At 34.9% G+C, this 15,427-nt stretch overlaps 1 protein-coding gene across 1 annotated transcript; it reads right to left on the reverse strand.

Annotated features, from left to right (window-relative positions):
• Nucleotides 1-4,912: 4,912 nt before the first annotated feature.
• Nucleotides 4,913-8,794, reverse strand: LOC134838965 (large ribosomal subunit protein uL18-like). Its single transcript, XM_063854337.1, has 3 exons — nt 8,527-8,794; nt 5,819-5,992; nt 4,913-5,505 (listed from the first exon to the last, which is right to left on the reverse strand). The coding sequence occupies exons 1-3, from the start codon at nt 8,740-8,742 to the stop codon at nt 5,014-5,016; spliced, it is 882 nt and encodes a 293-aa protein (XP_063710407.1). The 5' UTR covers nt 8,743-8,794; the 3' UTR covers nt 4,913-5,013.
• Between the last annotated feature and the right edge of the window lie 6,633 nt (nt 8,795-15,427).

A 15,427-nucleotide genomic window follows, 5' to 3' on the forward strand; every position in this document is an offset into this window, starting at 1 on the left:
CAAATTCGAACGACTTTCAAATTCGTACGACTTAAATATGGCTGATTTAGTTTGCTTAAAGATTTTGTGAACTATTGAAATATTTAAAAAAAAATGCTAACATTTTCTCGATAGCTAGAGTTTTCATCAGAGAAAATAGACCAAAGATTTGTAGGAGTTTTGTGGATTACTATCTCTAATTGCCGCAGTAATTTAAGTTTTTATCCTCGGTAATAGAAAACCATGAGCAAAATCAATAAGACAAATAAGTGTACATCAAAAACACATTGACTGCATGGCACTTAACAACATACTAACCACATAACAAACTACATCCTCAAACTGGACCGTAACTACATAAAATATGAAATAATTAGATGGTTTTACCGTAGCGTTAAAGAAAGTAAAAATTTTATCTGCAGATGCTTAGAAAAATCAAATGCTGCACATTTTTGAAGCCATTCAAGAACACTAAATTCTAAAAAAGACAAATCTTAACAGACACATGAGAAAAGTCAAAGTTTCAAAAAACGGTAGAAAAAAACAAAAACTGACTCTTAGGAGAATCAGAGTTTTTGTGAAGAAAATTTTTGACCTAGCCGCTTGTGCAGGAGACATTTGCGCAACTTTTTATTTCGATTAACCCAAAAACTCCGATTTGAGATGTTAGTTATCAAGAAATGTCTAAAAGCTTCAAAAAACTCAAAATCATAAAAAAAACTTGTCCGAGTAATTTTTTGTGTCAAAAAAGTTGGGCGTGGTTATGTATGCAAAGGAACTTCCCACAACCCGTTCTTTAGATTGATACCAAAAACTCAAAAGAACCAACAAAGTTTAAAAAAAACATTCAAAAATCAAAAAAATGACTTTTCCCAGGGCGATAACTTTTTCTTGAAAAAAATGTGTTACTGTTCACTATTGCAGGAGGGCTTTCCACCAAGTGTTTTCTCCATTGCAACCACAACATTAGATTTGGCAGGGTAGTTTTTAAGAAAACAAAAAAAAACAAAGATAAGGGTCAAATAAATCCCCCTTTTCAAACATGCCCAGCACGGCAATGATTTTTGGAATTAGCAACAACAAAATAATACTTTAAATTAGTTACGAAAAAAGCGAAAGTAAAGCCGACAATCTTTATGCCGAAAGAGCCTTTGACCTGGTTTTTAACCAGTTGAGCCGAAAAAAAAACTTATTTTTAAAAAAACTTTGAAACCTTTCAAATCCCCAGTGAAACTACAATGAACAACACTTGCAACTACTATGAAATTTGCTTACAGTAAAAGAAAAATCCGTGACGTGGCAACTAAACAGACAAAACTAGAGCAGTTACTGGACAGACCGACAAATCAATTTTACCTGGAAAAAATTTTAACGCATACAAATTGAAAAAACAAGGTCCGGCCGGGTGCAAAGGCGACGGCGTTAGTTTTACACTAAATGCGAAGGAACCTGGAAGTTCTTAAAAATTATTAATTTCTAAAAAAAAGATATGGGTCAAATAAATCCCTCTCTTCGAAGACTGTGGACGGAGGGGCTAAGTAAGAAGAGACTGGGATGGCATGGAGGCACAAAAACATGTAGCTGGTTTTTCCATTGATAGCACTTTTTTGGAACTCCATTGCAAAAACTTGAGAAGAACTAACATTTTGCAACAAAAAGGAAAAAAAATCGAAAAGCAAAACGAGTCTCGGGAAGAGCAAAACGAAAAATCCAATCCCGTAGATTTTCTCGACACTTCTTTTTATCAAGCAGGAATTCTAGGCAAACATCCTTAGCACGGCAATACAATTTTGAATTAGGAACAACAAAAGAAGCTTTTAAGTTAGCAACGAGAAAAGCGAAAGTAAAGCTGACAATCTTTGAGCCGAAAGAGCCTTTGACCTGGTTTTTAACCAGTTGGGCCGAAAAAAAACTTTAAAACTTTTCAAGTCCCCACTTGAAACTACAATGAACAACACTTGCAACTACTATGATATTTGCTTACAGCACAAGAAAAATCCGTGATGTGGCACCTAAACCGACAAAACTCGAGCAGATACAGGAAAAACCGGCAAATCATTTTTTACCGGAAAATTTTTTTAACGCATACAAACTGAAAAAAAAACAAGGTCCGGCGTGGTACAAAGCGACGGCGTTAGTTTTACGCTAAATGCAAAGGAACCTGGAAGTTCTTAGAATTTTTTAATAAGCAAGATGAATTTTTGTGAGAAAAATTGTTTGCGGGAAAAAGTCCCGATTATAAGACTTTTGCTTTCGCAAGTTTAAGAACATGATTAGCCAAAAAACAAATCTAAAAACTTTGCTTTTGTTCAGAGCTTTTGCTGAATTTTTCCAATGATTTTTTTGTTTTCAAGAAAGTGCTAAAAAAGTTCTAAAACTGATATTCTGGGAGTAAAATAAATTTTTACGTCTGATTTCTGTTTTGCAGACTTGCTTGCTTGCTTTATTCGCTCAAAAATTTATTTAAAATAAAAAATTTTCAACCAGTCTTTCTCTACATGCAGGAGATTTAAGGAAGTTTTTAACTCAGTGGCGAAGTTACTCTTCGCAAACACAAGCAAAAATATGACCGATAACGCTACTGGGATAAACTGAAAGAGTAAAAATTTGAGTTAAAAAAATTCTTATGTGACACACGCCAATTATGAGTCTACATAATTGCTAAAAGACGCACGCGAATTCTGACGCATTAAGAGTAACATTCGATTTGAAAAAATAGAAATTCACCAATTAACACGCCTCAATTACACGCCTCAATTTACAACACGCCTCAACTAACAAGTCTCAATTTAACTTGTATAAGAAAAAGTTCATTAAAAACATCCGACCTTGCCTAGGTTTGAACCCTCTTATTCTGTAGCTCGTCTCCTTCGCTACCTCTACGCTACAGATTCCTGAAGCTAAAAAAGCTATTTTTAAAATATTAGTCCGTGTTAATATCCTTAGCATACGCTGGATCAAAATGAACACTTTCAAAATGAATTAATTTCGTCGCAACAATTGCATCGCAACAACATTTGCGGCTTATTTATTTTGGGAAAAAAGAGTTCATACTATAACACAAGCTATGCTTGTGTAAATATGAGTCACTTGACGACTGCAAGGGCTTTGAAATTCCTCTGCTATAGTTTGAATGAAAGTTTCTGAATTATTTGAAAGTCTATCAAATGGAAAGTTTTCGCGCATAAATTTGAGCTATTGTCAAAAAAAAAAACAATTGACCAGTGAAATTTATACACATAGGCAAAACTTCGCTTCGCAAACACTAGCGAGAACACGACAAAAACCAGCTCTAGAAAGTGCAATAATGAAAAGTAGACATAAGCCTCGACTTAGCAAAAATTCGGCTAAGTCTAGGATTCGATCTGCGACCTACTGTAATTAGGAGATTTTGAGTCTCAAGCACTAACCACTCGGCCACGCACGCTTAACCACCGACAATCTCAAGTCACGAATAAAGCTTCTACATATGCTAATAAATTGCCAAAACAACTCAGCAAAAGTGGCATCAAAGACAAGTAGACAAAACTTTGCAAGTATCATTTTGGCATATAACAAACTAAAGGCATCCACACTAACTTTGCTTGTAACAAGCGGCAAAGAATAAAGCCATTTTGTGTAAGGATTATGCATTTCAAAAAATTGCTAGAAAATTTCTGAAATCGAGTTTTAGTTATTGCTAGGTTCATTTGATGATTTAAAAAATCTTCAACTGTATAAATTTATTACTATTTCGATATAAAAGCACATGCTATCAAAAAACTCTGAAGGTGCTCCAAAATTTGCAACAATATTTGCCACTAAGGTTAGATAGAAAAAGAAGGTTCCTAATAATCAACTAAGCTGACGCAAGTTTAAGAACAAAAACATTTAGAACTAAAAAAATAGAGCAGACATTTTCAGTGGCGGTTTTGGCTAATTTTTTTTTAATTCCAATTTTGTTGTAGAATTTTTGGAGCAGTTTCTGTAGAGACTGGAAAAATGCAGCTCTGAATATACGAAAATTTTCCATATTCCAATGCAAAAAATAATTGAGAATGACAGTGAAAAAGCATGCAGACCACTTTCTTCGACACCAGTGTTACAACATAGCCAACACAGTTGTAAAGTGATTGCAAGGAAACAGAAAAGAAACTGCCATGATAGTTTTTCTTAAAAAAATCTTACTTTTCGAATTTCAAAATGGAAGCCTGGCCTTGAACTTTGGAATTTCAAGAAAAAGGGATGATCGATGCTTCTGATACATTAACTCAATTTGAGAAAACTGGTTCAATAGCTGAAGTTTTTATTACCAGAAATTGATCATCTTTTCAGTACCTTTTAACTTTGGCAGTTCGATAGTGTAGCTTGCCTCGCTTTTAACAAAAAGGAGCTGAATTAAATTTAAAAATCAGTAGTCAAACTGCGAAAAATCAAATTAGAGCGCGAACAATTTCTAAAATTTTCCGTAAATAAAATCAAAACAAATCATCCGACCTGTATAAGGTCTTCATTAGGTTTATCAACTTTCAAAAAAAAATTTTTTGAAATCGGACTTATCTTAACAGTTTTTAACGTAAGTAGAATTAAAACCCTGCAAATTTTCTTTCATTTTTTTGATTTTGCGTTATACATTCCTTCTAAGGCCATAGTTCGTCCCATTCAATGGTGGTCGAAAAAGTACCGTCTGTTCATCGTAATCGTACGTTTTACACCAACAAACGATTGTTTCCAGATTGACCTATCTCTGCGCAACTGTTAAGTTCTAATGCGGTCTTAATTTTATCGGCAAGATAGATTTTGGAACCTAAAAATCCTGAACAAACAATTTTTCTCACCTGAAGCCTTAATGTTACTCCTCTAAAAAAACTAAGCAACGATAAGTGACAAAAAATAGTTAACGATTCACTTAAACAAGCAATTAACGTGCATGCTTTTGTCTTATACTTCAACATGTGCTTTGAAAACTTAATTCAATAGAACCAATAATGCAATGCTATGAAACGCCATTAATTAGTTCACTCATTAAATTCTAGTTTCAATATTGCAACAGTTCTACTGATCTTGGAGGTCTTCTAGCCTTGGTCTCTTGGCGAATCTCTCCTGGTAAGTCAATTTCTTGGCGTTGAACCTCTTCCCAGGTTTAAACGACGCCTTTTCTGCCTTTTTATGTTCCGGATTGGCTCTAATTGCTGCGTGTACTTTACTATACAACGCCTCTATGTTATCAGGCGAGATTCCATTCTTGATGAATCGCGAGAACTGTCGTTTGTAGACGTCATCATCTTCTTCCATCAAGCTTTTCATGTAGTCTGCAACATGCTGTCCGAAAATGTACCTTCGGTGCTCGGCCGCATCATAATTCTCCTCATCCTCGCCCTCTGCAGGTGTGTATCCCGGGAATCGCTTGTATTTGTGGGGTATCGCCATGCCTCCGTCTACTGCACCCTTGAGGACGCCGAATATTCTGGCGCCCTTGGAAGTTCTGGCCAGGCCAGTATCTAGGTAGCATCTAAAAGGACCTCGTTGACCTGGCACTGGTTCTACCTGAAATAACACACTTTGAGGTCCCACTTTTAAGTCAAAAAGTTTATTCGCAACTTTTCCAAGTATGTAATCTCCCGAGACTTTCATTAAAAATACTGATAAAGAAAATAGTTGAAATAATGCATCAGCCATTATTCTTCAACCAATTTCGAGAAATGAACAAATTTATATAAGCTGCCTTAAAAACAAATTACTGTCTCAGCGATTGAAAATTAACGAAAATGGAGCAATCCAGCAAGTAATTAATCAATACTCGAACCCGAGTTATATAAGTCAGCATGCTTTTCAATGCCTATTTTCATTTTTCACTGACCTCGAACTGCTCGCCGTCGATCTCGGCCTGTCCCTCGTAGATGTCATCTAACTTGTAGTGCCTTAGAGTCCTTCTGGCTAACAGGAGTCCAACACAGTAACAGGCAGCATAATTTGTTAGACCTACTGGCAGCCCATAGCTGGGCAACTCGTGGGCGTATGCTGCAACTACTACCTAAACAATCTATCGAAGGTACCTTCATGAAAAATTAACAACCAAAAGACTACAGACCATATGACTTCACACTTAAATTTGTTTCGTAAATGGGTTTACCAGCTTTGCACACAGACAAAAGTGTACTACGCCATCACAGGGCAAAAATTTCAGGAATAAAAAACTTTTCAGATGAAAACAAATGAAAACAAAGATAGCCGGTTACTGTGCAAGTAGCACAGAATGTTCCGACCATAGTCTTCAAAATTACAAAAAAGAAAGTTTTTTTTTTCAAATTAGTAGTGTTTTCTTCGTGGTGTGATAGAAGTATCTGGTGTAAAACTAGAATTTAGGCACATTCGACAGTCAAAATAATATAGACAAATCGGACAACAGTTTTTTTTGAAAAAAAAATGAAAAGAAAAAATCAAGAAGAAAAAATCAATTTTTTTTTAGAAGTTTTGAATTTTTTTGAAGTTTTTAATTCTCAAATAGGCACTAAAAAACTAATTTTACTTGCGTAAAACTAAGTTTTCGGGGCTTGAATTTAGCATGAATAAGCTATTGTAAGCCTGCTCGCTCCCTTTATTCGCTCGAAATTGGATTTAAAAATCAAGAAGTCTAAACCAATTTTTCTCGATATGGAAAAACTTTTTGAGAACGAATCACAACTGAAATGGCTCCAATATCACTCGACCCATTCCCATGATTAAATGTGGTACCTCATTTTGCGTGGAAAACGGAAAAAAAAAGAAAACTAAAACAGACCCGAATACTCAGTTCGAAACATCAAGACAGGCGAAGCTGTGCTTGGCGCCGTTTGCGATACAAAAAGACTAGATTTATCAAAATGAATCAAGCTAATTTTGAAATACGAATATGCCAAGAAAATAGAACAAAAAATTATCATCGGAAGAAATTTACCAAGCGGTAACAAAACCGAAAATACCTTAGCAGAAACCCTTTAAGCCGAAAAAAAATCAACAAGACTAAGACTTATAAAAAATTAACAAATTTTCCTTGCCCTCAAAACATACACAAACAGAAAAATTTATTTGGTCGTGAAATGAAAAAATATTAGGCCACTAAGCCGATATAACATTGGCCGAACCTATTAAGCCAAAAAAGCCAACAAAACAATTCAAAAAGTTTAAGACCAACGAAACACTATTAAGTCCTTCTCAACCTCAAAAAACACACACTTACATTGTTTTTCTCGCCGAAAGACGCAATATTAGGTCAGTAAGCCGATATAATATAGGCCGAAAGCAATTACGCCGAAAAAAGGATAAGAAAAAAACTAAAAAGCCGAAAAAAATGTTATCATGAAAAAATTGAACTAAAATTCCTCTTAAAATTTTTGCAATTTGTGCAACCTAGAGGTGAGCATATAAACTACGTTTATCGTGAAACGACTCAACATAAGGCAATTAAGCCGATAAATAACAAGCTGAAATCATTTGCGCAGAAAAAGTTTTAGGCGAAAAAACAAGAAGTTAAGCCATTACATACAGCCGAAGTAAATCAAAATACCAAGAGCAACTGCAATGTAAAATGCGCATGCAAAAAAAAACAATTCTAGGATGTAGCAACTTAGCCGACAAAACATAAGCAGACAATTAATAATCAGACATTTTTTTGAAACGGAAAATTTCCCGTTTGAAAAAAACAGCAATGTCTGTCAAATTCAAACCTAGGAATTTTGCCGTCCCACGCGTATTCGTTACCACCAGACCAAGTGTACCGGCGAATCGCAAAGAAGTTTAATTTATCATGATCTGAACCTAAATTTACCGTTTCTAATTTTTAACCATTCTCTGTACAAAGGAAAAAAGTCTAGTACCCGATTGCAATACCCTTGCAAGACACTTCATTTACAGTAGGTTTAGCTTACAGCACCTTAAAGGTAAAAAAATAAGGAAACTTAGCCGACAAAACATAATCAAACAACTGATAGGACGCTGATCTTTTTGATACTATTATTGCTGACCGGATTCGAGCCTAAGTTCTTTAGGTTCTTAGCAGTCAACTAAGTTTCGTAACCAGTATTTAAATTTGAATTTTCAAAAAATTGGACATGTTTGCTGCAGAACTGAATGCTGCACAAAGGATTCAGTGATTTTGCTAATCCGAAAAAAGTCTTTATTACGATTTGATAACGCTAGCTAAGCGCAAGCGTAATTAGGCAGATAAACCGAAAAGCGTGTCTGTTTTGCAAACAAGTCACTCGCTTCACAATTCGAGGCACACCTTTCTACTGCTCAATGTTAATTGTATAAAAACTAGTCAAACTAGTCTAGGCATCAACTTTCATCAATGATAATTACCAGTACAAAACATTGTATTCAGCAGCTATGAAGAACCCAGATTCATAAACAATCTAACATTATTGTCCTGCCATTGAGGCTTATAGATCAGCTAGGCCCAATGCTGAGATTCAGACATCAGAATAACAGAATTCATAATAATTTGTGACAAAAATTGCCGGGACTTGCGGGCAAATTTTACTACATTTCAATAAAACAGGAGAAAAATTAGATCACGTCCTCAAATACCTTATCTCCGGTGATGGTTGAGTAGACCAGCTGTGCAATGACATCTTTATTTGTCACTCTGGCTACCACTCGGTACTTAGGAGTGTTGTACTTGTTCTTCGCCTGAGTGACCAGTCGCTTCCTAGCATAGTAGTCAGTCTTACCCTCTCGCCTCCTCCGGAACTTGACCTGGTATCTCTTGAAGTAGGCGTTGTTCTTCACTAACTTGACCAACATTTATGGTTCTGAAAGTAAATCACACACCTACATTCATTAAAACCTATACTAACCCGCCACAAATCTGAGAATTGAAATATCTATATCTATTAATACGTAAATTTTAAAAATCTATTCGAGCTCTCAGCCTCGACAATTTTTTATCGATAACAATTGAAAGTCAGAAGTTTATATCTTTTACAATTCTGTTTAACATGTCAGCATAGGGACTTCTCAAACATGTGAGCTGTGAACGACAACTAAATAATGAATAGTTTGTTTCAAATAATTCATCCTTCCAAAAAGTAACCATTTCGATCATCAAAAAATTATTTTATTTTACATGGTCAAATCGCTATTTTTGTTCAAGCAGCGGACCGCCATGCGCTCGAGCATGACACGCACAAACAAGCATGAAAACAGTTTTCGTAAAATTTGCCAAACTAACAAGAAAATGCAGCTTACTTAAACCAATTACTATTATGAACTCTTATAAAAAAAGAAAAACGAGCACTACAATGTCAACAGTAACTATACATAGAGCTCTTGATTAATAGAAATCTATAATGCAAAGTTACTTTTATTTGAGCTGCAGCATAATTATTCGGTGAATCAACAGGCCGTGTTCAGCCACCATATTTTACAGCACATGTATAGCTTTGTAATATTTAATTGAACTAGAGATTCAAGTAAGTCTAACCAGGTTTCTGTCGATTTTATCAACTTTTTAATGCCATTCTGATAACTACAAAAATAAGACTATTAATTGTATGCGATACTTTATCAGACATGAATATTTAAAGCTTATCAGGTTCAGACAAGTATAATTCGGGCTTGTTCACTATAGTCATCTTCTGAAACAGCATCGGCTTAATCAGGGCGTTATCAGGATAAAAAAAATTGCCCCGAACAAACAACTTAACGTTTTTGAAAAAAAAACTAGTTCGAATGATTAAACAAGGACGCCAAGGAATTTAAAGAAGCAACCACAGCGTGTTGACCGTCCCCATGGAGACTTCTAGTGTGACTAACTTTTAAGCGCTGATACCCGGCCAATGCTAGCTAAATTCAAATCACTGTTTTAATTCAAAAATTCAACAATCAGGAAGCCAAATTCCAATAATTGTCAATCATAAAGATCTCAGAATCATGCATAAGTTCATCAAGAACGTGTTTCAAATGCATTGAGTTCATCTTGCACTTCAAAACGGACCGTTCGAAAGACGCAAACATCATTTCCAACACTTCAGTAGTCAACGGCGGTTTTGAGCTCCCAATATTCATCGTAATCTCACGTCTTAATTTAATGTCATTAAAGGGAACGTATATTTTTGGCATGCTCCAAATTTCATCTGGCATTTGAGATACTTTAGGCTTCATTTTTAGAATGATACATTCTCTCAGTAATCTACTCAAAGCAATATCTAGAACTAATTGACTATTTTGGAAGCACACATTTTCGTTTGAACTTGTCGAGCATGGAAGTACAACTTTTTTCTCGACTATGCAATCCAGAACTTCGCTATTGATGATTTCAGACAAATCGACCAATACTTTCCTGTCCGACCGCAAAAATCCTATCAATCTTTCCGATAACAGCGAGACAATCGTATCCAGTGACGTAATCGTCTTCAAGTCTACACTTTCTGTCTCGTTTCCATTAATATTTGCAACTTTTACTATCACCCAGTAGGATAAAATTGAATTTTTAACTTGCCGTTTTTCCAAGTAATTCCGGTGATTATCTCTCAATTGCATATATTTCAATTCTTCTTTTAGACTTTCGCATTTGATGTTGAATATGCTGATTTCAAAGACGTCTAAAATCCTAGTCGAATCCATTTGCTTGATAAATGCAGACACTAAAACGTTTTCGCTCCATTTAAGAGGTAGCTCCCCATGGTTTATTTTGACGAAATCATTTTTCCACAGCAGACAATGAATTGTGTGCGAGTCATCTTGAATCAAAAATTTGAAAAACTTTTCATTGTCTGAAACTTTTCGAACAATACCGAATATTTTAACTCTGACAATCGGATGCCCCCGGTATGTGTAAACATTTTTGTTGTCATTTAGTTTATAAAGAAGCTTTAAAGCATTTCTAATTTCATAGATACTCAGACATACGGGCGATGAGCCGAATTCACTTCTGAATAATAGCTCTTTCGGAACCCCAAATTCACACGATAGGTTTTTGTACTTTAGATGATCAAACCATTTCGTGAAGTATTTGAAGCATTGAGGGTCGATGAAAGAAGCACCCGGTTTGTAGTGTATGATAGTCTCCATTTAACCTCTTGAGAGCTCTCATGGTTTATAACACTCGACCGAAGATCCGGACTTAAGTTGAACACTCGTACCGACAGCAATTGGCGATACTGCAAGCTATCTTTTCATTTTCATCTGCAAAAAATGTAGTTCATGGAGACAAAATTGCAACCAATGAGCTTCGAATATAGAAATTATTTTCAAGTAAGTACACGGGCTAATGAGCTGTGTCCACTTTGTAAATTAGGTAACAGTAACAGACTAAGCAATGCTAGGCCCAAGTCTCTGAAGTGCCCGTTCGATGCGCAAATGAGCACCGCTTTGTCTCCGCCTAAGAAGAAGAAACGCGACTTTCTAGTGACCTAAGTAACCTTTCCAAAACCAAGTGAAAGAAATATTTCTGGTCCAGCATTTCGAAACAAACAAAAAATATGATTGACTGTTCGTGAACACAAGCAAAGTTAGACTTCGCATATGCAACTGAAAAAATAAGCTGAATTAAAAATTGATTTGGCAAACACCATCTAATAGGTTGATTTCGAAAACCTTGCGCTCCTACAGGATTAAATTCCTAATCATATCGAGCAAAAACTTCCACGGATAATCTACTAGACTATGCAGGCTCGGATTTAGGATTTTCTCGAGGCAAGCACGGATTTTCAGTTAACTGTCAATATTTTAGTCGGAAAATTTTTTCAGGTCATCCAAATTGATTTTCCGAGCTCCTCTAAACACTATTAAGACCCCTTTGTCAAAATTTTTTGGAGTTTTGATACACAAATTTGCGTTTTTCGGCTCGCGCTTCCCCCTCAAAAACTGTATATGGGCTTCTAAGGCGCCTTTAGACAAATTTAATGGTCGGTCAGCCACAAAATGAATGTCTTGAAATAGTACTAAAGGCGCGCCTCTTCTTTCCTAAATCCACTACTGAGACTGAACTAAAAACAATAATTTTTGCAATGAATGTGTTAATCGCGCTGCAAAATCCATAAATTAGAAATTGTGTTTTCTTTCTTTTCCAAATGCGTTTATTTTGACAGGCTGTTTTTCAACACAGAGGTGAAGCTAGGGAAATTTAAATTATCCCAACACATAATCAAATCTCAAACTTGAAAAAAGAAAAGAAACTGAAAGAACGGTTTCAGTAATTTATGCTGCTAAATTTTTGAGCGGATTAAAAGGCCCCGAAACTGCATATCGCAAACACCTGCAATAAAAAACGTGAAAAAAAACTTCTTTAAAAATCAAACATTAAAAAGATACTTTCGCAACGATGAATTGCACCCACAACCTTCAGCTTTAAAGAAACGCTTCACTAGACCGCTGAGGGCTAACTATCATTGCTCTCAAATATGCCCCACTAATCAATACCATTCGACAAAATAGCTAATGCAATTTGAAAAAGCCAATTAGAGGTTTGACAATGCATTTAAAAATATAACGAGAAATGAACGAAGCTCTACTAACGCAGTCTCGCTCGGATTAAATGAACAAAAAAAATAACCAAATACTATTTTTTTACTGCCAATAAATTTTTTACTGTTAATTTTGGCTGCTAATATGTGTGGAGATCCCCACAATATTTTTAGGTATTCTGTCACTGAGACAATCTTAATTATCAAAAAAAAATAATTGAGCTTACGACTGGTTCTCGACATTAGGATTGTTTTTTGCTCACGGTCATTTGAGGTATCGGCTCGGAAACAAACCAAGCAAAAAAAACTACCATTTACTTCGATTAGCTTTGTTCTTCGATAGCTTTGTTCTACCTATTAGCTTTGTTCTTGAACATTCCTTTTGAAAAGCGAGAACGCAAGAAGCTACAGCTCTTCATATGGTTGCTGAATGTGGAATTGCTTCCTACAATAAATAACACAACGAAATTAAACGCAGCCGCAAAAGAAGGCTGGTGGAACCTGATCTAAACTACATTTTATGATTGGATAAATTGGATATTTTACCACTGTAAAGTATTTAATATTAACCAATCATAATCCATCTAACTAACAACCCACTTATTTGTAAGTGCTGAAATTACTTGTAATTTCAGCACCAGAGAGATTTGAATTTAACTTAGAAATTAGTTGCCTTTCCAAGAGAACTTCATCAGCCGCAATAAACCAGTATACCCTAGATCTATTGAGCCTAGCAGAGACTAGTTGAACACCCTGAGACTAGAAAGTATAAGAGTAAGATTAGGATCGGTATTAGACTAAGAAGTTGCACGAATCTATCCAGCCGAAAATAAGATAGCGTGACGAGCAGACGGTGTACCCTATCCAAAATTACTCTATGAGTTAACCACATCGGTTCTAACTCATCTGGTGCGACCATAAGTCTCGAATAAGACCTTAATAGCTTAGAACTAACCAATAATAGATTAGAAGCATGACAATAAATTGTTAGTAATCATAAATCATCTGTTGTCCCAGCATCATCACCTAAAACATAACAGCACTCATAAGCTCACTAATATCATTAAAGAATTAAATCTATTTCTTAAATAAACTTAAACAATTTAAAACTTCAATTCACTTAATTTTAAAATCAGATCATCAAGGCTTATCCTTGGATCTTAATTAATTTTCTATTTCACTAAATTTAAAACCTGATCATCAAGGCCTATCCTTGGATCAAAAAGAACAATTTTGTTCTCCCCCACCCACTTAGCAAGTGTCTAACGACCTCAAACGTCGATTCACTATCCAACCCTTCTAAAAGACCCAAGACTAATAGAAATTTTTAATAAAACTAACCATTCAAATTAAGATAAACAGTGAAGAACTTCGGTTATCCATCCTTCACTTGAACCCTCCTCTTACCAGACCCAGGATAGATCTTAGAGTTAGTAAGTTTAAAATAGTATCTAACGAACTACTTGTGTTCTAATTATACCTGAACCTTGTGGATCGATTTACTATTCTCCAACCCTTGAACACAATCACTACCCCTAAGAAAGATTAAGTAAGTTAACACCTTAGCTTAGACTAGCCACGAGAAAAAAAAATCATTCTTCGGAATCGATATACTTTTCTCTCCAACCCTGAACAAAAAAGACCCAGGTTAAGCTAAGCAAAAAATCGTAAGGACTAACAGTCTAAGAAAATAGAAATATCTAACAACTCTTTGCATCCATCATCCTAAACCTTATGTCATTCAAAAATCTAGGAAATAAGCAAACAATCGTTTTACACAACTGTGAAATAGATAACAAAAAATACGATCTTGTAATCACACCTCATACACAAACAGTTGGATACATTAGAACAGAACGACAAAAAACAAAAAGAAAAATTATAAACAAACAAAGACAAATCACACGAAAAAGATTTTCAAAAAATAGAAACGCATTTTCTGAATCAGAAGCCAGCAGTTTAGATGAACTCTACAAATTAAAAGAATCAATTGATAAAAATTGTCCCTTTCACGATCAATTATATTTTTCCGATTCAGAAACAACTTCAAATTCATCAAAAAGAGGAAAAAGAAGAATAAAAAGCAATACAAACACAAACCAGTACATCTGTATAATTGGAATCAACCAATTAGACACATCGATAGCTATATATTAACAGTCATCAAACGAAAAAATGAGCCACACTCAAAGTGATGATAGTCCAGATGACGAAGAAGTTTACCCCTTTCTCATATATTCACCCGATGATAGAGGGCAACATGATTTTTGCAAAAATTTACTCGTAAACTTGTTTGAACCCGGAATCAGTCCATGCAAAGCAGAATTCCCAGATGTAAAAATCAAAAGACACATTATTGAACATTATTTGAAAGACATATGTAACCTAACACAAGAATATGGAATCTACACCATAGAATTCAGCACACCAAATACGAACCATCGTAAATATGTAATTCAAACAGATGATCTTGAATTAGAATTTTCAAAAGTATTCCTAGAATATATCAAGAGCATACAATAACATAATTCACAAAGAGCAAACTCTATATTCACAAACGAAGTTTTTGCAATAATATATACTTATATCTCTATATTAGAAAAAACAGAATTTCAAAGTATCTCACCAACGGAAACATCCAAACATACAAAAGTACGAAATGAAATCGAAATATTTTCAACATTTCTACATATAATTAAAGAAAATTTCACTAAAGATGATGTTTCATAACACACTAAACATGATTTACAAAAAATTTTAGCATGGTTTATAATAGATTATTTCACACATAATTTAGACTTAATTTCACAAGCAAGAAAAAACTTCAGACCTCAAAATACAAATGATGACACTGCCCTTTCAGAACAATCAGACTACGTTTGGGACCCTGAATGGTCTCATCCTACATTTATAAATATCCCACAAGCTATCTCAAGTCAAGCAATTAGTACAATATCTTATCACAGAGATTACGTAAAAGTAATACCATTAACCATTGATGCAACACCATTAAACTACAATAC

This window comes from Symsagittifera roscoffensis, chromosome 2 (genome assembly GCF_963678635.1).
Source record: "Symsagittifera roscoffensis chromosome 2, txSymRosc1.1, whole genome shotgun sequence".
Classification (NCBI taxonomy): domain Eukaryota; kingdom Metazoa; phylum Xenacoelomorpha; order Acoela; family Convolutidae; genus Symsagittifera; species Symsagittifera roscoffensis.